The 25,711-nt window shown below is 37.4% G+C and overlaps 1 protein-coding gene and 1 non-coding gene across 5 annotated transcripts in view; one reads left to right on the top strand and one right to left on the bottom strand.

Moving 5' to 3' along the window:
- VPS54 (VPS54 subunit of GARP complex) overlaps positions 1-25,711 on the top strand; it is a 92,436-nt gene that overhangs the window by 21,515 nt on the left and 45,210 nt on the right. For all 4 annotated transcript variants that reach the window (XM_075535706.1, XM_075535705.1, XM_075535707.1 and 1 more), the window contains exons 2-7: positions 6,312-6,467; positions 8,483-8,724; positions 15,461-15,539; positions 17,985-18,019; positions 21,058-21,189; positions 24,733-25,118. In XM_075535706.1, coding sequence (XP_075391821.1) covers positions 6,332-6,467; positions 8,483-8,724; positions 15,461-15,539; positions 17,985-18,019; positions 21,058-21,189; positions 24,733-25,118 — 1,010 coding nt within the window. In that variant the 5' untranslated portion in view covers positions 6,312-6,331. The remainder of the gene's footprint in view (positions 1-6,311; positions 6,468-8,482; positions 8,725-15,460; positions 15,540-17,984; positions 18,020-21,057; positions 21,190-24,732; positions 25,119-25,711) is intronic.
- LOC142431245 (small nucleolar RNA SNORD86) lies at positions 11,145-11,232 on the bottom strand. Its single transcript, XR_012780780.1, has one exon. It is a non-coding gene; the product is annotated as a small nucleolar RNA SNORD86 (small nucleolar RNA).

Genomic DNA, 25,711 nt, shown 5'->3' with positions numbered 1-25,711 from the left:
ACGAGGTATAAATTACCAAGGGCACATGAGGGAGGGGGGAAAGAGGAGGGAAGGGAGAAAAAAAAAAAAGAGGACCTGATGCAAGGGGCTTAAGTGGAGAGCAAATGCCTTGAGAATGATTGGGGCAAGGAATGTATGGATGTGCTTTATACAATTGATGTATATATATGTGTGGATGGTGATAAGAGTTGTATGAGTCCCTAATAAAATGTAAAAAAAGAAAAGAGGAGAAAAAAATGATTAGGGCAAAGACTGTACAGATGTGCTTTATACAATTGATGTATGTATATGTATGAACTGTGATAAGAATTGTATGAGCCCCTAATAAATTGTTAAAATTAAAAAAAAAAAGAATAAGGGGGCCACTTGGCCGGCCCCACTATGAGACACAACATCCCTTACTGACTCAGAACCCTACAGGGGACAACACTGGAGACACAGTGTAGGAATTCTGCCCGATCTGATCCCACCACATGGAGGCAAAACACTAAGGTGTGGAATAGAACAGCAAGGGGAACAGAGCAACGAAGTCTCCAGGGAATACCAAAAATAGACTTTGGGGCCAGGGCTTGGCGCCCCAACAGACTCGACCAGAAAACACTTTTGTTGGCCTTTACTCCTAAAGGCCAACAAGCAGTCTTTGAACTAACTACAAGCATTCCTTTCTTGTTGTTGTGTTTGTTTGTTTTTTGTCATTGGCTTGTTGTTTTGTTTTATTTTGTTGCTTAGTTTTGCTCTGTCTTGTTTTTGTGCATGTTATTATCTCTGCAGGTCTGTCTAAGATAGGCTTGATGAAAAATCTGGAGGAGAAAACAACAGGACTGACAGTTCCGGGGAGACGGGGACATGGGAGAAGGGGAGGTAGGGGTGAAGAAAGTGGTGGTAACAAACCCAGGGACAAGGGAACAACAATTGATACAAATCGGTGGTGAGGAGGGTGTAGGAGGCCTGGTAGGATGTAACCAAGGGTAATGTAACTGAGAGGAATTTACTGTAACCCAAATGAAGGCTGAGCATGATAGTGGGGCAAGAGGAAAGTAAAAGGAAATAGAGGAAAGAGCTAGGAGGCAAAGGGTATTTATAGAGGTCTAAATACAGGCATGTACATATGTAAATATATTTATGAGGATGGGGAAATCTATGTGCATATCTTTATAGGTTTATTATTAAGGTAGCAGATGAACATTGGCCTCCACTCAAGTACTCCCTCAATGCAAGAATACTTTGTTCTATTAAACTGGCATTCCATGATGCTCACCTTCACGACACAACTGCTGAAGACAAAGTGGGTGAATAAGTAAATGTGGTGAAGAAAGTTGATGGTGCTTGGCTATCAAAAGCTGTAGCGTCTGGGGTCTTAAAAGCTTGAAGGTAAACAAGCGGCCATTTAGCTCAGAAGCAACAAAACCCACATGGAAGAAGCACACCAGCCTGTGTGATCATGAGGTGCTGAAGGTATCAGTTATCAGGCATCAAAGAACGAAAAAATCACATCATTGTGTGCTCACTTCCCTGATAGGATCACTGAAGACAAATGGGTGCATAAGCAAATGTGGCAAAGAAAGCTGATGGTGCCCGGTTATCAAAAGATATAGTGTCTGGGGTCTTAAAGGCTTGAAGGTGAACAAGTGGCCATCTAGCTCAGAAGCAACAAAGCCCACATGGAAGAAGCACACCAGCCTGTGCGATCACGAGGTGTCGATGGGATCAGTTATCAGGCATCATCAGAACAAAAAATCATGTCATAGTGAATGAGGGAGGGAGTGCAAGTAGAGACCCAAAACCCATCTGTAGGCCACTGGAGATCCCCTTACAGAAGAGTCTCTGGGAGGAGATAAGCCAGTCTGCGATGTAGCAAAGATGAAACATTACAATTTTCCTCTAGTTCCTAAATGTCCCCCTCCCCCCCTCCCCTTCCACTATCATGAACCCAATTCTACCTTACAAACCTGGCTAGACCAGAGGATGTACACTGGTACAGACAGGAACTGGAAACACAGGGAATCCAGGGTAGATGGATCCCTTCAGGAGCAGTGGTCAGAGTGGCAATACCGGGAGGGTAGAGGGAGTGTGAGTTGGAAAGGGGGAACTGATTACAAGGATCTATAACTAACCTTCTCCCTGGGGGACTGACAACAGAAAAGTTGGTGAAGGGAGACGTTGGACAGACAGAGTGGCAATACCGGGAGGGTAGAGGGAGTGTGAGTTGGAAAGGGGGAACTGATTACAAGGATCTATAACTAACCTTCTCCCTGGGGGACTGACAACAGAAAAGTTGGTGAAGGGAGACGTTGGACAGACAGTGCAAGATATGACAAAATAATAATTTATAAATTATCAAAGGTTCAGCGGGGAGGGGTCAGCGGGCAGGGAGGGGGATAAATGAGCTGATGCCATGGGCTTAAGTGGAGAGCAAATTTTTTGAGAATGATGAGGGCAATGAATGTACAAATGTGCTTGACACAATTGATGTATATATGGATTGTGATAAAAATTGTATGAGCCCCTAATAAAATGATTTAAAAATAAATAAAAATTTTAAAAAGAAAAAAAGGGACCTAGGGAGTGGGTGTTCTTATAGATAAGCCAACTTTACTGCATATGTAAGGAGCCAGGAAGAGCCAGGAAAGTGCATTATATTAATTTTAATAGAGGGTGCATGTGGAGAAAAATATCCTTCTTGGAATATGTTTATTTGGGGCGCTATCCATTGTCTTGGAAATGTGGAGGTGTGCCTCTCACTAGTGCTGGTGTGCCAAGCCCTGTGGTCACGAGTGTAGGCAGCAAGACATGTGCACAGTTTTCCAAGACCTCAGTTTCCTACAGACAGCCCCCAACCATGACACATTTTATGACGGTGAAAATGCTAATAGTGCCAAAGTTGAGGATTCTGATCTGAGTTTTAACTTTAATTATTACCTTTAATTATAAATGCAGTAAACTCTGTGCAATAGTATTAGGAGTACTGTGTGTTCATAACTTTGTCATAGATAGAATTCTTGGGTATCATAAAATATCATTTATTCTTAATGTTTTGATATTAAGGTAGTTAATTTTATTTGTGTTCTCGGATGGTTTACCTCGGTTCTTGCTTCTCAAGGCAAGAATTCACGTGGCAGAAGCACTTTTGTAAATCTAAGTAACTTTTTTGAGGGAAAGGGAAGTTTTGGGTAATACAGCCATAGCAAGTGCATGCTATTTCTGGAAAGCATGCAGGGAGGTCACATGGGGACTGCTCAGAGTTTGTGACTGAAGATGGCTGCCTCAGCAGAATGTGAAAAGAGTACTGGAATAAGCTGTGCACATGGGAGAGATCCCACCTTCGGACCTGCAAGAGAGCACATCTAAAAGAGCATGGCCTGCCTTCAGTCTGCTCTTTATTCCCCCTAGCCCCATTGACTGTGTGTGTGTGTGCACGTGTGTGTGTATGTGTGTTTGAGGGTATTTGCCGTTTTTTAGGGGCTGAGTTAAAGTGCACTTGTGTGATGTAATGTTGCTGGTTCCTAGTATTGTGATTGGGCCCAGGTTGGATTTTCCCATTGGTGTCTAATGTGTACCTGACTTCTTTGTGACCCCTTTATTGTGTTATGGACAGATAATTTAATTTAGCATAGGCATTTGGTGGAGACAACCCCCTTTATCCCTAATCTATCTACCTGTCATTTGCACTAATCAAGAAGCAAAAATATTACATTATAATTTTAAAATATTTTGATAACAGTATAATTGTCCATTGCAATGCTATGTACTTTATTTAATATTTATATATTTAAAACATTTTGAGAATGAGTCTTGTAGTTACATAATCTGTTGTCAATTTGAAACTTAAGTGTGAAGGGGGTGGAGTTTAATCTGTCAATCAGGTATCAGCTTGATGACTCATTTGGAGGCACTAAGGAAATAAATAGTTCACTGGAGGCGGGACACACACTCACTCCCTGTGAGAAATTCCTGGAGATAAGACACATGGAGCCTCGTGAGAACCCTGGAACTTAAGGAGCTCCGAAGGGGTCTCTGACCCCAGCCAGTGCTGAGATGCTTCCACTGCCACTGGATCCACAAGACTTTTCACCCACTGGCCTGTGATCTTCCTGCATTCTACATCATTGCATGGGTTGCTTGAGTCTGAAGAGGAATTTATAGATTGGTATAGAACATATGGGCTAATATCGGACTTATGGATATGGACTGGGCTGGGATGTTTTCTCAGTGTTCAATTGCTCTTGTATATAAAGCTCTTTCTTGTACACATGTGAGTATCTTTGAATTTGTTTCTGTAGTCTACTCAGACTAAAACAAGTCTGTAAGCTTCATCAGCCAGTTGATTAGAGAAGCAAATCTAGAGACACTCATATAGGTATAAGAAATCTTGCCAGCAGGAAGGTAAAGCAGAAAGAGAGTGTGTCTCATCTCCAGAGAGAAAGAGAGCAAATTCCCAGAAGCCTCATTAAGAATTCTATGCCCACAAGAAGGCCTCCTCAGGCTGTGACCTGATTGACAGGTTAGACTACCCCCCCCCAGGCTTATTTATCCAGTTGACATGAAATTAAGTAACTACCACATGAGCAAAAGGAGTTCACATGATAAAAATGGAGTATTACTCTGGACGAGAACCGTTAGGTTAGAAATTAAAGAAGCACAAGGGGCTTCACATAATACGTGGAAAAACTCCATGATCTACCTTTTAATTCCATTTTTTCCACAAACTTATTGAAGCCCCTTCATATCCCATATAATTCAGAAATCCTACTTCAAGTTATAAATCCTAAATTCTACAGAAATAAAACCTGAGGCACAAATAGATACATACCCACACCCATATTCAATGTAGCATTGGTCACAATAGCAAAAAGATGGAAACAATGGATGACTAGATAAACAAATTTTGGCACATATACACACTGAAATAAGATGCTACAATAAAGAACAATAATGAATCCATGAAACATCTCACAACACAGATGAATCTGGAAGGTATTACAAAAATAAACGAATCCATTGTCATCAAGTCAATTCTGAATCAGAGCAACTAGTTAGGATGAAGTAGATCTTCTGATAGAGGCCTGGTGGATCCTGTTAACAATAAGCATACTTTGTGGTTGGTGTTTATTTCACATTTATCATTTCATCAATGTGTCCTGCTACTTATTATCAGTATTGCTATTTATTGGCTTAGTTAAGGTGGGAAGCTTTATCTCTTTGGTAAAATTACATTTTCCCCTGTGAGCTGCTGAATCAATGATATAATTGTATTTCCATGTTTGAAGTGAGGAGATTGATCATCAAGGCTGCTTGGAAAATGTACTGTTTAACTTTCCAGGGAACTAGAAAGGATTTTGTATAGATGAACTAATCTAAACTTTTTGTTATGGGCCCTATTTTTATATTGGTGCTCCTTATTCCTATTACTGTTTTTCAATTTACCAGATTTCTTAACTTTTTGTTCCTTGTTCACTCACGTGTGGGGGGACTTAAGCCATGGGATCGCTAAGTTCTCTCTTGGCTTTAATCCTCTGCTTTGATTCATTAGTTTCTTAATGCAAAAATATTTATTTATGGCTGTTGTATGATAGATAGGCACAGTAATACAAGGTTATCTGCTCTGCAATAATAAAAGACGTTAAGTTCCTCAGGATACAATATTCAGCATTCTCTTATTTATTAAGTCTTACCTCACATGGCAGACTACGTTACTTTGTCCTGCCCCTGGAGTTCTCTCTGCTCTTTTTTTTTTTAAAAGGTAGTCATAAGTTAATTTGTGTTCCATTTATGCACATTTGTTTCAATAACTGAATGCAATTTCTAGGCCTCCCTCAGATATATTCCCATTCATATATTTCCTGTAATTCTCATACTGTTTTTATGAGATGGGATCACTTCATTTTACCGATGAAAAAAGTCACACAAAAGTTAAATAATTTCCTTGAGGTTATACTGCAGGTAAGTGATGTCGGAATGTGAGCATAGGTAGTCAGACTTAAAAACAATATTCTTATCCATTCCTCCGTATTAACAAAAGGACTTCGTGAATCTTTAAGATATATCAGCCATAACATTGACATATAGTTACACTTTGGGTAAAGGATATTTCTGTTTGTGGAGAATATATATATATTTGTAACAAGGACCAATAACCTTTTTAGCAAACAATATGAAACACCTCCACAACGGTGAATATCCACATTGTATACATGTACTCTGGGAGCTTTGAAATAGCTTTGCTTGCAAAAAAGTATCTAGTGTGCATCATACTTGCAGATAAATTTTGATTTGTATTGTGCCTTGATTATTTATTTATTCTTCATTTTCAGTTGAGTGGTGATTTTATGCAATGGCTTCAAGCCACAGTTCTTCACCAGTGCCTCAAGGAACCAGCAGTGATGTTTTCTTTAAAAAAGAGGTAGACCCAACAACACACATTCGAACCGTGCAGTCACTGCCAGATGTATGTCCCAAGGAACCCACAGGTGACCCTTTGTTTTTACTAAGCATTTGTATTATCTTTAAATGAGTAGTCAGGTTAGGTGTCTGGAGTAAATTTTAAGATGTTAAAACTAAAGTGATATAAATAATTTTCCTATCTTTGGAGGTCTGGAAAAAAGTTGAGAAATTGGAATATAGTTCTTTTTTTCCATGCATTCCATAAATAAAGTTACTTACATAAAATGAAGAAAAAAAAGTACAAGGAAATAGAGGAAAAAACTAGGAGGCAAAAGACATTTAAAGAGGTATAAATGTAGACAGGTATATATACATATATTAATATATAGCGATAGGGATATAGGTCTATGTATATATATTTAACAGATGGACATTGGGCCTCTATTCAAGTCCTCCCTCAATACAAGGACACTTTGTTCTAATAGCTGGGTATTCTGGCTCACCGTTCCGACACGATTGTTAAAATCAAAATGGATGCATAAGCAGATGTGGTGAAGAAAGCTGATGGTGCCCAGTTATTAGAAGATATAGTGTCTGGAGTCTTAAAGACTTGAAGTTAAACAAGTGGCCATCTAGCAGAGAAGCAGCAAAGCCCACATGGAAGAAGCATACCAGCATGTGTGATCATGAGGTGTCAACAGGACCAGGTATCAGTCATCATAAGACCCAAAACAATCATATCGATGCGAACAAGGGGAGTCAGAGAGGAGACCCAAAGCCCATCTATAGACTATTGGACATCACCTCACAGAAGGGTCAAAAGGAGCCAACCACGGTGCAGTATAGCACCGATAAAACACCACAACATTCCTCTAGTTCAGTGGTTCTCAACCTTCCTAATGTTGTGACCCTTTAATACAGTGCCTCATGTTGTGGTGACCCCCCAACCATAAAATTATTTTCGTTGCTACTTTGTAACTGTCATTTTGCTACTGTTCTGAATTGGGCAACCCTTGTGAAAGGGTTGTTCGACCCCCCAAAGGGGTCGTGACCCACAGGTTGAGAACTGCTGCACTAGTTCTTTAATGCCGCCTCCCCCTCCACACACACACACACACACACACACACAGAGTCTTCACCCCAGTTCTATCTTATACATCCGGCTAGACCGGAACATATACACTGGCACAGTTAAGAGCTCTCAACACACAGAATCCAGGACAGATAAACCCTGCAGGAACAATAATGTGAGTAGTGATACCATGAGGGCAGGGGCAAGGTATAGGGAGAAAAGGGGAACCGATTGCAATGATCAGTGTATAGTGCCCCCCCCGGGGTGGGGGGTTATAGAGAGAGACAGCAGACAGTGTAAGATATGAAAATAATGATAATTGATCATTTATTAAGGGTTCAGAAGGGTGGGGGAGGGAGGAAAAAAGAGGAGCAGATACCAAGGGCTCAAGTAGAAAGAAAATGTTTTGAAAATGATGATGGTAACATATGTACAAATATGTTGATGCAATTGATGTATGGATTGTTATAAGAGCTGTAAAAGCCCCCAATAAAATGATTTTTAAAAAAGCTCTGAAAATGAAGGTACAGATTGAAAGCTGCTTAAATATTGCCTCAGTGCTTAATGTCATAACAGTATTCATGTCACTTAATTGTAAACTAGACAATGGGTATTAGAGCCAGGAGTGTCTTCCATAATATATTAGTAAAGGGTCTAACCCTGGAAAAGATTGGGGTCATTAAAACATAGAAAATATATAATTAAAGATAGCAGAGTTTTGATGTTGGGAAATACAATAAAGCAATTATACATTAAGGAAAGAAAATAGTGACCACCACCCCATACCCTCTACCCCACAACTATGGTCTTCAGATTTTACATACTCTTAACCTTTTACATGCTTCCATTACTGTTAGCAGGTGATGCTGGAAGCTGAAAATTATTTTTTCAGTTTGATTTTTATTAAAACATGCTATGAAAGAGCTTAGTTAATTTATATTAATAGAATATAAGTATTTTTATTTGTTTAGGATGTACTTGTAAATAATAGAACCAGCTTTAAAGAGTTTTCTTGTTTACTCTTTGCAGGTGACGCAAATAGTTTATGTGCTGCCCCATCTCTAGTTACAGATCAGCATAGATGGACTGTATATCATTCCAAAGTAAATCTTCCAGCAGCATTAAATGATCCTAGACTAGCAAAAAGAGAATCTGACTTCTTCACAAAAACATGGGGATTGGACTTTGTGGACACCGAAGTCATACCTTCATTCTACCTCCCACAGATAAGCAAAGAACATTTTACAGCATATCAGCAGGAAATTGCCCAGGTATGGTCTAATTTATGCTTAGTTACAGTTAGGTCCAAAGGACTAGTCAGATTTTCAGTTTGACTTTTTGGAGTAATTTGTGGTGTTTTCTGTTTATATAAATTCTTCTAACTGAGTTATACTTTTTAATTTCTGTTTTCACCATTTACCTGAATAATGTTAAGGTTCAACCTGAAAAACCTCCCTTGGGCTTCCTAGGGAAGTTTCCTAGGGCTGCCATAACAAAATACTACTAACTTAATTGCTCATAACAAAAAAAAGTCATTTTCTCAGAGCTGGATACTAGATGTTAAAAGGAAGGTGTTCATGATGAAGACTATAAATGGTTGCATGCTTCTTCCTACTTTTTGGAGGTTCCCAGCACTTGATGACATGCCTTGACTTGTAGGTAACATCACTCTAATCTCTACCTCCACCTTCACACAGCCTTCTTCTTTGTGCTCTCTGTAGGCCCCTCTTCCTTTCAAACAGACATGGGTTACACACTGGGCTGCAAACCCACTGGGTGAGCAGTTCTTAAACGTAGCCACTCTGAGGAGAAAGATGAGGCTTTCTACTCCTAAAAAGAGTTGCACTCTCAAAAAATCCACAAAGGGCAGTTCTAATTAGCCCTATAGGGTCACTATAGAATTGACTCGATGGCAGTGAGTCTTTTTTTTTTTAATCCACTATGACTTCATCTTAATTATTGACAACTGCAAAGAAACACATTTGGACTAAAATCACATTTTATGGTTCTAGGTAGGGATACATTTTGGAGGATACCATACAGTCAGTCCACTATTCCTACTTAGGAGAACATGGTTCTGTTAGGCCCATAAATGTAAAGGCCAAGGGAATCAGGTGGTTTCAGTAAAATTATCAAAGTTTATATGTATATCATTCACTATAGTAAAGAGAGCTTGCTAGCTCCAGTAAATAGTGTTGATTGCTTCAGACATAATTGTATCTCAATCCGTTGCTTTAATGTTGTTTTTTAAGGAAGAGCTAAGACCATTGTTGAGTTTGAGGTAGACTGTTAATCACTTGTGATAATTAACTATTGATAGTATAATCTAGTTACCATTCCAACCTTTAAAAAATAATCATTAAATTTTAGAGGGATATTTATTTGTATTTTATAATTATCTCCCTTTATGGTTTGTGTGTGTGTGTGTGTGTGTGTGTGTGTGTGTGTGTTAAGCTTAATTTGGACTTAGTTGATTATATTTTACTTGATTGCTATGTTATTTTTATGATTAGGAGACATGTTGGGTATTTAAAACAATCCAGGATTTGGCTTATTTTTAATACCTGATATTTATGTTCAAACCAAAAAGACCGAACTCACTGTCATTGAATTAAGCCCAGCTCATAGTGACCCTAAAGGACGGGGTAGAATTGTCCCTGTGAGTTTCTGAGACTGTAACTGTTTATAGGAGTACAAAGCCCCGCTCTTCTGAGGAATGGCTTGTGAGTCTAAACTGCTAACCTTGTGGATCACAGTCTAAAGCATAAGCAAATCCTAAAAGTATTATTTACCTTTGTATGTGTATATTGCCATAGAGTTGTGGGGTTTTCTTTTGTTTGTTTTTTGTGGAGTTGTTTCTTTATTGAGAGGGTTGGGGTGCACCAGGGAATGTCCATTTTAATCTTTTTTTCTTTTTCTTAGTGCTGTTGCTCTTGCTGCTAGCAGCCGCCTCCTCGGGTCCACTGCTGGCAGGCTCCCCCTTAACGGGGAGCTGCTGCTTTTTCTTTGGGATGCTCCCGCCATTTGCTGTCTCTTGAGGATCCCATGCAGGCTCCTCTGGGGAGAGGTTTCAGTTTCTTCCTCTTGGGGAGAGACATCCCTTCTGGATCACTGCTGACCAGCTCCTCCTTAGATCTCTTTTTCTTGGGTTTGGGAGAGCAGAGAGAGCTGGGTCTTCCAATCCATTTTCCTGTGGAGCCTCCTGAGCCCTCTGCTTGTTCTTCCTTTTGGGCCTGTCCCCGTTGCTCTCCTGCCCAGCGACCTCACACTCCCCAGGAGCACTGCTGCTTTCCTGAGACGCAAGTGCAGCCAATCGCGTCTTTTCATTTTTCAAGTGTTTCTTCTCCCGCTTCTCCAGCTTCCTAGTCATCCCCTCAGCGGGCTCCTCCGCCTGCACCATGGCCTCCTTCATCACATGCAGATTCTTCCGAGGCACCTCCCCAGTCTCGTAGGAGGAGAGTTGCTCTTTGACTTGCTCTTAAAGCTTTTACCCAAATACAGTCGTGGGTACCTCAGAGAAACAATCGATCCAAGAGGCACGGCTGCGTTTGTTTGCCAGGTGTGGGGAGATGGGGTCTTTGTTCTTGCAGCTGTTCAGCCAGAAGGTGGAGTGGAAAATGAGCCCGTATTTAGGGGTGTGTCCCCTGGTCTTCTGGCTCTGGAAACTTGGTCCCTTTTGCTGGGCTCTGGGAATCACTCAGACACCAGGGCTGGGCCATCACTGCCATAGCAGAGGCCTGTATGGGTCAGGGGCCCTGGTCAGCCATCTCACTGTGAGCCATAGAATTTTTTTATGTTTTGTTTTCAACAATTAGATCTAACTGTCTGGGTGAACTTGTTGAAATACAGAAATACATGCAAAATAGATTTTGAGGACTCTCATTACTTATCTAGGGCTGCTACACGTGGTTTGGGATTGACTATTCACCCCAAAATTGACAGTTCAAATCTACCCCGAGCTCCATTGGAAGAAAGCCTAGTGATTGGCTACAGAAAGGCCACATTCTTGAAAACTCAGTGCAGCAACTGTACTGTGCAAATACAGGGTTTCTCTGAGTTGCAGTCAACTTAGAGGCAACTAACAGCAACAACATGGGAATAAACTACTGAGAGTCAGGGAAAGAACCACCTGAAAGAATTAGAACATTGCCTGTGCTCACTTAAAGCTAGGAATGGTGCCTGTTGTTAACAGGCACACTGAAAAAAACTTTAATTCATGGGAATTAGGTAGACTACCTAGGCAAGTCTTATCTCATTACTGGGAATAATCTGTTTTGGGCTAAAAACTTCTCTGGACCTGCCTAACTTAAAAGCAAGATTTAAAAGGATCAAGTGATATCTAAATAGCATTATTGCGTTTTAGAAACATACACACAAACACAAAGCACTCAAGAATATTTATAGGATATAAAAATATATACCACCTAACAAGGTAAAATTTATAATATCTAGCCTCCAAACAAAGATTACCAAGATTGCAAAGGCACAAGAAAATATGGTCCCAAATGAGAAGAAACATCAATCAGTGGAACTGACCCAGACTCGTACAGATTTTAGGAGTACCATAACAGAACATCAAGACAGGTGTTACTCTATATATTCAAAAAGATGTAGAAAACAAAGTAAGCGTTGAAATTTGAGAACTACAATGTGTGGGATGCAAGTTGCACTTTGTGTGATTAATGACAGATTAGACATTACAGAAGAAATGTTATTGAAATTGGAAATAGAGTGATATAAACTAGTAAAATTGAAACAGAAAAGTTATGAAAAGAGCATCCCTGATGTGAAGAGGATTTCAGATGGTGCGTCATGTAGGGCTCGACGCTGATGGCTCAGTGACAGAATTCTCACCTTCCTTGGAGACCCAGTTTCAATTTCTGGCCAGTCTACTTCATGTACCGTCACTACTTCTCTGTCGGTGAGGGTTTGTATATTTCTATGATGCCAAACAAGTTTCAGTGGACCTTCCATACTAAGGTAGACTAGGAAAAAAAGACTGATATTTCAACTAAATATCTGCCCGTGAGAACACTATGAATCACTAAAGTCCAATTTGCAATTGGTTATAAAATGATGCAGGACGAAGCAGTACTTTCCAATGTGGATGAGGTCATTATAATCTTGAACTGACTCGATGGCAGCTACCAATAACACTGCATATGTGATTGGAGACTTGAAGAGAGGAAACTAAAAATATTTGAAAAATAATAGCTGAAAAATGTTGAAACTTAAGAAACGTTATAAGCCATAAATCTATGGAGCCCAACCCACACACCAAAAAATAGAGGAAAACCACACCAGGGCTCATCATAATTCAGTTGTTCAAGATCAGTGAGAAGGAGAAAAATCTCGAATGCAGTCTGAGGAAAGTGACAAGTACAGAGGAGCAGTATGAAGAATAATAGTTGAATTTTCATTGAAGTAGAAAGATAATGGAACATCTTCAAAATATGGAAAGTTAACCTAGAATGTTTTACCTAACAAAAATATCTTTCAAACATGAAGGTGAAATAAAGACACTTCAGGGCATAATAAAGCCTAAAGAATTCACAGCAGACCACCTCCTTGATAATAAATACGAGGTGATACTCCCCCCAAAACAAAATTGTGCTGAGTGGAGCTTTTATAGTATGCATTCCCCCCCACCCCCCTCTAGGCAAGCATCCAGCAACTCGCTGAGTTAGCACCCAGTGGCATCACCTGGGAAGGTTCTCTCTGGTCACAGTGAATTATTTCATAAAAAGTTTCACTCGAATCTCTCTCTTTTTTTTAAATGACCAACCTAAGAGAACAGTGTGCAGCTGTGAAATTTTGTTTCCTGCTTGGGAAAAATGCCGCCCAAACTGTTGGGATGTTGAATACAGCTTATAAGGACAGCGCTATGGGAAAAATTCAAATATAAGAGTGGTTTTCTTCTTTCAAAAAAGGTGAACCTTCAGTTGATGACAAAACTTGTTCTGGATGCCCATCAACTTTCCGAATGGACAATAATGTTCACTCATAGTGCATTTGGAACTCATTCCACCAGGTGCTGAAAAGATTGCCTAACAGTGTGCAACAGCAACAAAAAAGGCCTGATTTGTGGCAAACGGGAGCCTGGTTTTGCCACCATAACAGTGCACCTGCTGACACAACCATCTCAGTGTGGCAGTTTCTGGCAAAACGCAGTGTGCCCCATATATATATACCTTACTCACTTGAACTTGCTCCTGTGACTTCTTTTTTGTGTCCATGAATGAAGAACTTCCTGAAAGGACAGATTTGACAGTGGAGAAGAGGTGAAGAAAAAAACAAGGGAAGTACTGAAAACTGTTTCCAAGAATGGAATCGCAGATTTGAGAACTGTATTAAGTGTAATGGAGACTACTTTGAAGGTGATAAGGTTGTTTTGTAAAAAAATTTAAATACCTAGCTTTCATTCAGTGTGGGTGGGAGTAGAATTTCTGTTTTTTGGGAGTATTTTCTCATATAGCAGAAATCATTTATGATGATCTGGATCTACACAAAATAATGGAGAGCACTAGAATTGGTATTTATATGGGTAAATACATAAGGTTTTCCCTTATTATAGGAATCCCTTTAAATGTTTAAACATATAATAGTATACTATGGGGATTATTACATATGTAAAAAATGACAATGGTTAAAGAGAGAACATGGAATTGTACTAGTGTAAGTTTTTTTGTAGCACACATAGGATTGTTGGAATTAAAAAATAAAAACAATGCTCAGTTAAATTTGAATTTCAGATACACAGGATGATTGTTGTTGGCAGCTGCCGTAAAACTGGGTCTGATCATAGCAACCCTATGTACAATCGAATGAGTCACTACCTGGTCCTGCACCATCCTCACCATTGTTTGTATGTGTGAGTGTTGTTGCAGCCACTGTGTCATCTTGTCAAATGCCTTCCTCTTATTTATGTCCCTCTACCTTACCAAGTATAATGTTCTTTTCCAGAGACTGGTCTCTCCGGGTAAGATGTCCCAAGTACATGAGACAAAGTCTTGCCATCCTTCTATGGAGCTTAAAATGCTAATATGTAAGCAGAGCAAACAAAAAAGAAAACTGTGTTTTATTTGGAAAGAAATAAAAGATTATCTCATACAATTTTGAAAAGAAAAGGACTGAACCCTACCGGACAAAACTGGAACTCTGTGTTTTTCTTTTCATTACTGTACTCAGCCACATTCCTAGATATATCTGTGCAGTCCTTGAGAAGATCATGATGTTGTCAGTGGTCATCTGATCCAAAAGTATAATGGGATTTCATTGTTGTGTGTGTATGTGTATATTTTAATCTGAGGGAAAGTATCAGTGAATAATTTCTGTCCTAGGCATATAGATTTTCAAGTTTTCTTCTGACATTTCAACACAGTCTCCCAGGTGCTCAACTTTCAGCTAAACAATAGCTAGTTCTTTAACTTGACAGTAACACCCTGCGCTCATTAGAGTCACGTGCGCTCATTAGAGGGACGGGGAATATAAACACTAGGAGGAAGTGGGAAGAGTACTGTTGCATTATGGGATTGCAGTCAATTTCACAGAACAAATGTATATGAATTGCTGAATGGGAATCCAAATTGATCTATCAACTGTCACCCATATCACAAAACAACAACAAACTTTTAGTATCAAGCATTAGTTAAGACTTTCAATATATAATTACATGTAATTTTCTAATTTTCTCACTTCATCCTAAATTTATGAAGATTCTATAATTAGTTGGCATGAATATAAGTATATAGGTATCATATAAATGAGGGAGCTTAAAAAATTTTGTGGAAAATGGAATGAAATGGATATGAATATGTTCCTAAGGTGCTATAGTGGTATTTGATTTATTACACTTGTTATTTTTATTTCAATTAAGCTAATGATCCATGTTAAAAATCAGAACTCATTTGACATAACTGATAGTCTATTTTGAAATATTTTTATGTTTTGAATACTCATTGCCACATAATATTTATGACCTCACTGACCTAATTGTCTTTTTATTAGCGAGAGAAGATTCATGAGAGATGCAAGAATATCTGTCCTCCTAAAGAAACTTTTGACAGGACTCTCTTACATACTCATGGTATGATTATGTGCTTTTTGTAGGTGATAAATTGTAGCAGAAATATTAATGAAAGTATCTTAATTTTAATATCTCTTTTGCTGTCCTCGCTCTCATTTTCATTTTATCAAAATATTGGTAGATCATAATTCTAGAAGGTTTTAAGAAATTATGAGTATAATTGTGTTCCCTTTCAACAAATACCTATTGAATATATGGGTGGTAGGCACTTGTTAAAAAGTAGAAATAGTCTCTATCCTCATGGAATTGATGATCTTCTGGGTAAGGTTAAAAAATAAACCAGCAACTGTACAAAACTATACAAAACGACAGCATTGTTTATTAACAATGGTAAGTTCTGTGCACTAAGATTATATAGAACTCCTAACTTAGCCTGAGAGCGTTTCTTGATGTTGACTGTGTCTTCATATAGCTAGATCAAAAGGTTTATGTGGGGAAAAGCACTCCAGGAAACCAGAACGGTTTATATAAGGCCATCGGATCAAGAGAGAACACAGTCTGGTAGCTGCAGACTTCAGGATGTAATCTCTACTAGGAGCATCTGAGACTGAAGAAGTAGGCAAGGGTTAGACTATGAAGAGCCTTGTGTACTGTGCTAAGGAATTTTACCCTTTTTTCCCTATTAGACAATAGAGAGCTTAAAAAGATTTAGCAAAGTCAATCAGATTTATATTTTTATATCTTACTGTGAAAAAAATTGGATAATCAGTTGTGAGATGCAATATATACTATGGGCTAGGAGATAGCTATGACAATAATAACCACTGGAAAGGACGAGACCAAATAATAATTAGATTGGGTTATAGTGAAAATTAGACCTTTGAGAGAGATTTTGAAAACCGAGGCACGTGGTGGCCAGTAGGGTTGATATCAGAGTAAGATTATTCGAAGTGTGATTCCCAGGTTCTTGGACCACTGAGTTTAGAGAAAGACATATATTGGAGGAGGAATTTTGTAGGCTCCTTTAGTTGAAGAAGCAGAGAAGGGAATATTTTAGTGGGCAGCCTAAAGCTCTGAAGAGAGAAGTGGGCTGCAGATATTTATATGGGGGCACAGAGATAGTAGTTGAATCTGAGGATGTAGATGAGATCACCCAAGAAGGATGTGAATAGTTAGAAGAGCAGTGATGGTAGGAAGCTGTGACATTGAAGTGGCAGACTGGGAATGAGGTACCTGTGAAGGTAACTAGGAAGTGAGAGAGAGAGAGAGAGAGAGAGAGAGAGAGAAATCAAGAGTGCTCCACTTAGAGCATTTACGCTAAGTGGTAGTTACAGGAGCTTCACTCAGTGCTATGTAATAAAGAGTGAGCATAATAGACATGGAGACTATGAGTATGGAATATCACTTGAAGATTTAATGTACAGTCCTGGCACAAGGGGACTGACTGGAAGCGAGATTGTTTCCCCAGAGACAGAGCTATACGAGGAAAGAGGCACTTGAATAACCCTGAGAGTGAGCAGTGAGTGAGGGCTGCCTTAAACGTTGCACCCCGTGTGCCTCTCCTACCTCAGTTTAGTCTAGCCCTGGGTTTTGAATCCTTTTCCTTTTTGTCTCGTTTTCATTCCAATTCTCCCTCCCTTCCTCCCTCCCTCCAACCCATTATCCTCCTGTACTTCCTTCCTTTCCTCCTTTTTTCCTCCTTAGAACTGAGCATGCTTTTATACAGAAGAGGAAGAGCTAGCAGAAGGAACAGGTTGAAGATGTATTTGGGGGTAATTAATGGAACAAGGTCAGAGAAGAGTCAGGAAGGAATGGAATCCAAGTTCAGAGAGGTTAGCTTTAGAAACAATTGCTGCTCTGAGTCTACACCCAACTCTAGGGTGGGTTTTCAGAGGCTTATTTTTCCACAGTAGATGGCTGGGCCTTTCTTCTGAAGTGCTCCGGGGTGGATTCAAGCCATGGACTTATTGGTTAGCACCTGAGCTCATTAACATCTGTTGTAGATTAGGTCGTAGATGACACAACTAAGATATCTAAGAATAAAGTGTTTGTTTTAACATAATACAGTATTTTAAAAAGGGAATTTATGATTATGAAGACATTCTGGATGAACATATTTTAGAACAATAAAAATAGAACATTTCTATTTTAGAATTTAATTCACTGTATTAAATTTATATAGCATGCCAAACGTAATCTCATAGAATTTAGAGTATCAGGCTTTCTGTGCCTACTTTTCCCCCCCTTTGTTTACTTTTTTTTAAAATTGGGAAAAATGGCTGTTATTGCTCACTACAATTCATAATATTATTTGAAACCTACGAAATATTCAGTGCTTTGCCTAATATTAGACATATAATTGATGCTCAATAAATTCTTGTGAAAGAATAAACTTCAGCTATTTTATACATGACCTAGTAAAATACTGAATCTGTAAAAGTACATCTCATGGAGTTAATTGAAAGCAAGTTTGAAAACCCTTTTTTCTTTTTGCTTTTTTCATAGATAAGTCCAGGACAGATCTGGAGCAGGTACCTAAGGTAAAAAACAGATTAACAAAAATTTAAGTATGAATATAGTGTTTTCTAACATTTGGCCTTTAATTTTGCCTTAGAAGGAGCTATCTCATATGACTGTTTTCTGATGTTTTAGCCACCTTTCATCCCCTCAGGCCTTGTGTCACTTTTCCTCTTTTTCTTTTGAATTCTCAATCTCGTCATCTTCACTAAACACTACCAATACATTTTAAGTCTCTCCATTCAGAAGAGAATTATTTTGATCTTAACTACCCTTTCAGGTCCTTATGAAACATTTTGTAGAGGTATATAGTAGTTTTTATTTTTTCTGGGCAGTCTATTGCATTCATTAGATTTTCAAAGAGGTCTGCAACACTTGTTCTTTAGGGTGAGGCAATAGCAGACAGACGGGGCACATGGAAAAGGGAGGAAGGGAGATGGTAAAATATATTTAAACAGTTTTATTGGCATGTAACCCACATATCATACAACTCAATAGTTCAGTCATATCAAGAACAGTTGTACAGTCACTACCACAATCAATTTTAGAACATTTTCTTCTTTATTTACTCATTGTATTAGCTCTCCATTTCCCCCAACCTTCCCTTCTGTTCTCCCCAGGAACCATTAATCCAGTTACTCTCTCTATAGATTTACCTCTCCTGAATTTCATATATGTGGGAAGTGATATATTTAACACTAGGTTTATATTTCTTATATACCTATCTCTGTGGACACTTGTCAAAATGATATGTGAACTAAAACTCATTTTTTCTTTAAGGAACAACTTATTTAAAAACAACCAAATTATACAGTATTAACTTATAAATGAAACTGTTATACTATCTATTTATATAAGATTGATAATATTTTACATTATACATTTGGTATTTTATGTATTTTCTTGGGTTCATCAGTATGACAAGGTCTGCTGCATTTTTGTCTTTACATTTGATGTTTACTTTCTAAGAATTTTTTACTACATTTATATTTATTATTAACGTAATGCTTTTATGAATGAGCTTGATCTACTATGATTAATACTCAAATTGACATGTATCCATAGAGATGTTTACCACAGAGAGAATTTTGAGATTAGAAGGCGTAGAAGAAATGAATTTGGATATGTATTTATCTTTTTAAATGCATAAAAGCCAGCATAAATGGTCGGAGGTAAATGTAAACGGTTCTATAATTTTCATTGAGGACATTGAAATGTGTCAGAATGATACATCCTATAAAACCTAGTGGTTAAAGTTCTTTGATTTATATAAAATAAAATCCAAATTTTGTCCTTTAATTCCATTGCATTAATTTTGTAATTTAGTGATTACATTGATTATATTTGGTTTCCATCACTAACCATATTCTCAACCTTTACTTATTAAATCTTTATTATATTCTTTACTTTTAGCCAAGCTGTTTCTTCTTGTCTCCATGCTTTACTTGTACTATTCCTTCAACCTAGAATATTTCCTCCCATTTTTTCCATACCTAATCCTCTATAATGTTTTGCAAAAAGTCAACTTTACATGATGCTTCCAGATAAAGGTAATCGGCCTCTTTGCTGACTTCCCATAGTATTTTATTGAGACCCCTCTTTTCAAGCATTTTCTCTTTTCTCCTTTTAAAATGGTGATATACATATTTTATCCCATCTCTTACACTGAAGATTCTTGAGATTAGGACCTGTGAAATAATACATCTTTGTTTTTTCTTCAGTGGATGGGAATCAGTAAATATTTAGTCAATTAATTGATGCTTTTTATTTATAATGCCAAAAGGAGGTACTATTTACAGTCAGATAAATTACATAATTTAGAGTTAATATAAATTTACTCATGTCCCTAGTTAGTTTTTCCTGTCAGGTTCATACTGGTTTTTTTTTATATAAATGAGATGAATCAGGAAATATAATTAAATACATAGCACAGAAATCAGTTAAGCATGTTTGACAGTTAAGCATGTTTGACAGGTTCTTCGGATGTAAGGATAAATAAACTTTAAATACACCTTCCAGGAACATAGCGTTTCTAGGGAGATATTCATGCTAAATAAGTAAATTTTCTGAAGGATGAGTTTAATAATTAACAAGTATGCATACCATATTTGATGTTTGGAGGTGAGAATGATTAAATCTCAGTCAGACACAGAGACACATACATCCTTTTGGTTGTGTATGTTCCCCTGGAAGGTAGGAGATTGTACAAAGGAAGGTATAAAGATGTCAAAGCATAGTAAGAGCAGTGTGCACGATAGTTGAATATCACTAGAGTAGGATGTGTAAAGTGTGGTAGTGGCAAGATGCAAAGCTACAGGGCACGTGAGGTCTTAAGAAACGGAGGGTTTGCGATGCACTCTAAGGTATTTGACCTGTAAGTCATGGAACAAGGAAGTTACACAGTTATATTTGCATTTAGAAACCTTAAAAGAAATAGATTGGGGCAGGGCATCAGTAAAGTGATTTTTATAATAACCTAGAGAAATGAAGAACTGAGCTGCTCTGAAGGTAGAGGGGATTCTAGGAATATTTAGGAAATATAGTTAATAATGGCGGCACTTAGTTGCCCTGCTAGATATGGGATGTAAGGAAAAAGGAGTAGTCTCTTCTTAAAGTTTGAATTTGTTTCGCTTTTAAAAGTCAATGTATATTTAATCTTAAAAAATGAATTTTGAAAACATTTTGAACAGGAGAAAAAATACACACAGTGACATGACACTTTTAAAAAGATAAAATTCCATGAGAAATAATATAAAAAATTTAGAAACCATGTTATCGCCCTTTTGGATGTCCACAGTGGTATTGTATTAGGGAGTGTTAGAAATAATAGTGGAATGACCATCTCCCTTTGTAAAGGCAAAGATCCATTTTATGTCTTTTATGAGTATTTCAAGTTTGCTGACATATTGAGTAGAATTTTTTAAAAATGCAATTCTTTTTGTATAAGTACAGATCTCAGCTTGTCATCACTTGCTGTTCATATTTCAGCTCCAATTAATTTTTGTTTAATAGTCTTACAATGTTAGAAGGGGTAACGGATGTATATTGCATTTTTTTATAGATTTTTATGAAACCAGATTTTGCCTTGGACGATTCCTTAACTTTTAATTCAGTTTTACCATGGTCTCATTTTAATACTGCTGGTGGAAAAGGAAATCGAGATGCAGCATCCTCAAAGTTGCTTCAGGAAAAGGTAATTTCTCTTCAACTTTTTCCTGTAGAAATCTACTCATGTGGCCCCACTTGTATGTGTTCAGAGTTAGTTCTACTTTTCCTATTTTCATTTTGTTACTGATAATTTTAAACCTTCAAATCTAACGAGTAAAGGAATGGCATTTTGTTTCAATGGACTATATAAATTGTGCTGCTCTCGTGTTTTTAATCCAGAACAGAAATTGATGGAATTAATTTCAGTTGAAAGGATGTTTTACATCTAGCACAATTAATTGCTTTGCGTTATTCTAAACAGTTCAGTTATAGATCAAATACTTGTATATTCTTTATGATTTAAAACACAGAAAACCAACTTTTTCTAAAGTACTATTCTTATTTTTACATATAAGAACAAATATTTTGAAGTAAATCCCATCTTTGTTTTGCAGAACTTAATCTGCGTTGCTAGGTATCAGTTCTTGTTCTCTTAGTTTAGAAGTCAGCATCTTCAAAGTCACTAAATTTGGAACTTTAAAGATAGCTTAACTCACATAAGATGACTCTTAAAATTTTAGTCAGGTTTAAAAAATTTTTTAATGTAAAGAAAGTAAAAACCTTTCTATCTTTCTCTGAAGTTGATGTAGAGCTATCTAATGTGACTGTGGTTCTTAAAGAGGAAAACATTTTGCTTTACTCTAGTGACATCTTTTGGCAGTCTGAAAGCTTGGATGAGAAAGAGAATTCAATATGCGAGGTCCAGTTTGCCTCAGTAGTAGTAAAGAGAGCTTTGGAAGGAGAAGAAGAGAAAAGTGGGCAAAGAATCAGCATTGCTTTTTTCACAGTTGAAAATGAGGAACTCACTTCCCCCTTAGGCAACATTTTCACTATAAAAGTTGGCTTTAAGTAGAACAAATATATAACTCTGTGAAAACTATCAGGTTATTGATGTAGACTTTCAGAAGCCTTTTTTTTCACATTTGAAATCTATGTCCTGGTAGAATAATAGTTTAAAAAAAGAAAACCCACAAAAACCAGTAAAATTTTCATCAATCTATATAGAAACTTAATGAAAATATTCTGCCTTTAAAAGAAGTTGGTCAGTAGGCTAATGATAATTATAGTGATCTCCAGCCTTTTTTTTTTTTTTAATTTTTTTTTAAGCTCTCCAGCCTTTAGGAGGGTTTTTCCATACTGAATGTTTAAAGTTTGGCTAAAGTAATGGAGCCCTAGTGGCATACTGGTTATTATGATTTGGGGCTGCTAACCACAAGGCCAGCAGTAGGAGAACGATTAGGCTTTCTGCACCAGTAAAGATTGTTAACCTCCGAACCCAGAGAGGCTGTTCTTCAGGTCTTTTGGTTCAGTATGAGTCAGACTCAACTTGATGGTAATGAGTGTGCGTTTTTCTCTTGAAAGTAGTGGGATAGTTGTAATTGCATTATTGTAAGTTGTGGAGTCAGGTTTGTTATAATTACATTCTGACTCTGTCATTCGGCTTCTTTCTTAGACTAGGGCTAGAAAACAGGGTTCCACGAGTAGAATTCAACTTTAAAACTTACTTTATGATTTATAATGATAGGTTTATCCTGTAAACTTTAAAGAAGGGTGTGCAACAATTAAGACTAGAGAAGTTTGTATGTGATCATGATGCTACCCAAAGTGCTGATCTGAAATCAAATGAGGAATTTGCCCCAAATTATCTATCATTGCACTGCTTTCTTCATCAAGAAAAAGGAAGTCTTTCTCTGAGGGAGACATGCAGTGAGTTTAACGGTACAGAGTCCTGATGACCCTGTGGGTAAGCATGTGGTTACTAACTGAAAGGGTGGTAGTTGGAACCTACCAGGCATTCTGTGGGAGGAAAATGGACAAGGCTGCTTTCCATAAGGGTTACAGCCTTTGAAACCTTATGGGGTGTTTCTACTCTGTCCTCTGTGGGTGCTATGAGTCAGAATCACTTTGATGGCAATGAATATTTTGGATGATAAGTAATATAACAGATATACATACTAGCAAAATTCATTATTTTATCATTAACTGGTTAACAATAGACTGGCAACCAGTATATACATCATTCTGTGTAGCACTGTCCAAAAGGATTTATCCACTCCCCCTTTGCTATTCTGAGTATACAGTCTACTTTAATTTGCACTCTACCCTTTGTGCTCTTATGCTTTTTGGTAAACCAATAAATAGCTATGTTTAAGGTGAGGCAAGCAAGAACACCAAGAGAGAAAAAGAAACAAATTAAACTATGGAACAACTTCTTATTGTATTAGAGATTACAATATATTTGATGCTATAGATTATATGCTATAATAAATTATAAGAGGAACATTATTGAAAATATATACTACCTTTCATGGTTTTAGGTAAACACTCTTGATAACCAAATCATCTCTAATACTTTTGGGGTACTTAATGTTGAAAGTTCATTAACCTGTTAGCACTATGAATTCTTCATAGATAAAGTTTGAGCTATAGGTTGAAAAATCTAAAAGTAAAAAAAGTGAGAAAGATAATGTAGCTCAAAGGCATATAAAGTTAGAAAGGAAGAAGAAACAAATGTTAGAAGTTAATATTTGAAATTAGAAACCACCTTAAAATACATTATCCACTGCCAATGAGTTGATACTAACTCATAGTGACCATTTATAAGAACATATAGCCTCAACTTTCTCCAGAGGAGTGACTGATGGGTTTGAACCACGGACCTTGCTATTAACAGTCCAATACACCATTAAAGCAGGAATAATTTTGGAAGTGCTACAAGTAAAATATGTGAACTATTTACTGAAGACATTTGTAAGTATTTTTAAGATGATAGTATCTGGCAATAGTGACATTTACAAATTAATAAATTAATTCTTGAAATAAGTATCTTTAAGATAAATCCACATGAACCCTATCTGTAACTGGACTGCTAATCCATCTTTTATGGATTCTTTAGCATTTTGAAGCAACATGGGATAGCAGACAGAGCTTCAATTTTTGAGTTTATTCACCACTAGCTTTTATTCAAGTTATTTGAATGTCTCTGAACCTCAGTTTCCTTGTTTGTAAAATCAGAATAACAATAATACTTGTTTTAGAAAATTATTAAAATTAGAAAATGATATATGTAGTATGAGTGCCTGGTATATAAAAGGAGGGAGTCAGATAACTGGAATTGTATTTAAGATAATAGTGAAGCAGGTGATGTATAGAGGATTGGCAGATCATTATCCCTCAGCTAGTAGAGCTTCTGAAACTAGAATTATAATCAGAGATGGCTGTGGAGTCGCTTACCCAGCTAGAAAATCATTGATGCTTACAGGGGTGGCAGAGGCAGGAGTGAAGGAAGAAGGTAAATCATCTTTTATCCTTTTGCCTTATCTTACATTTATTAATATTGAGTTTCACCTTTCGTCTCTCTTCCATTTTGTTGTGCCCTATTTTCAGGATTCCACAGCCAAACAATTAATTTACACCATGGAACTTAAAATATATGTAGACATACTAGTTTCCTTTTCAGAAAGCATCTGGAGCATGAAGGATGGTATGCTTATAATACTCCATGATTTTTTCCCCCTTTCCTCTTAAGCTGAGCCATTACCTGGATATTGTGGAAGTCAACATTGCTCACCAGATCTCCCTACGCTCAGAAGCATTTTTTCATGCAATGACCTCGCAACACGAATTGCAGGACTACCTCAAGAAAACTTCCCAGGCTGTGAAAATGCTTCGAGACAAGATTGCACAGATTGATAAAGTAATGTGTGAAGGATCACTACACATTTTAAGACTGGCACTAACGAGGAACAATTGTGTTAAAGTGTACAATAAACTGAAGCTAATGGCCACTGTGCACCAGACTCAGCCTACTGTGCAGGTGCTCTTGTCCACTTGTGAATTTGTTGGGGCGTTGGACTTAATAGCAACAACCCAAGAGGTCCTACAGCAAGAGCTTCAGGGTGTTCACAGTTTCCGGTAGGTTCTTTAAGTAAGCCATTAAAAATGCCGTTGGAAGTTTTGAAAAGATAAGTCATCGTGTGTAATGTTAGCTGAAGAAATGACAGTGCATTCAGAGTTAAGTGTTTTTCTTCTGATCTGTTTAGCAAAGCTATTCTGATCTTTTAGTGTTGCCAAATAAACATACACAAGAATGATGTTTCTGAAGACCGTTGGATGAATAAGCAAAATTAAATATTCCAGTAGATGAAGTAAATGAAAGACCAACCACAACTTTGAAACATAACATTTTGAAAATGTAGAAATAGTTTTGTCAAGATGATAGGTCAAGATGGAGAGAGAAATACCAGGGTACTTAAAACTAAGTTTATTTGAAAAGCCCGTTAGTGGGTTACAAAGTCAGTAGTTAAGAGCATCTGTTTCTGATTCACAGCCTTTTTGCAAAAATATGTATGTATATATATGCATATTTGTAAAATAATCCTCATGAATATGGAGAAAAAAACAAAACATTTAGAAATAAATAAATTTAAAAATAGAAATAAAACAATTTCTCTTGTTATTTTAAAAATATCTTCAGAAGTTGTTATTCAAAAAATGCTTTCAAGGTG

The sequence above is a fragment of the Tenrec ecaudatus genome, chromosome 17 (assembly GCF_050624435.1).
Source record: "Tenrec ecaudatus isolate mTenEca1 chromosome 17, mTenEca1.hap1, whole genome shotgun sequence".
Lineage (NCBI taxonomy): Eukaryota > Metazoa > Chordata > Mammalia > Afrosoricida > Tenrecidae > Tenrec > Tenrec ecaudatus.
This window is presented reverse-complemented; position numbering and strand designations above follow the sequence as displayed.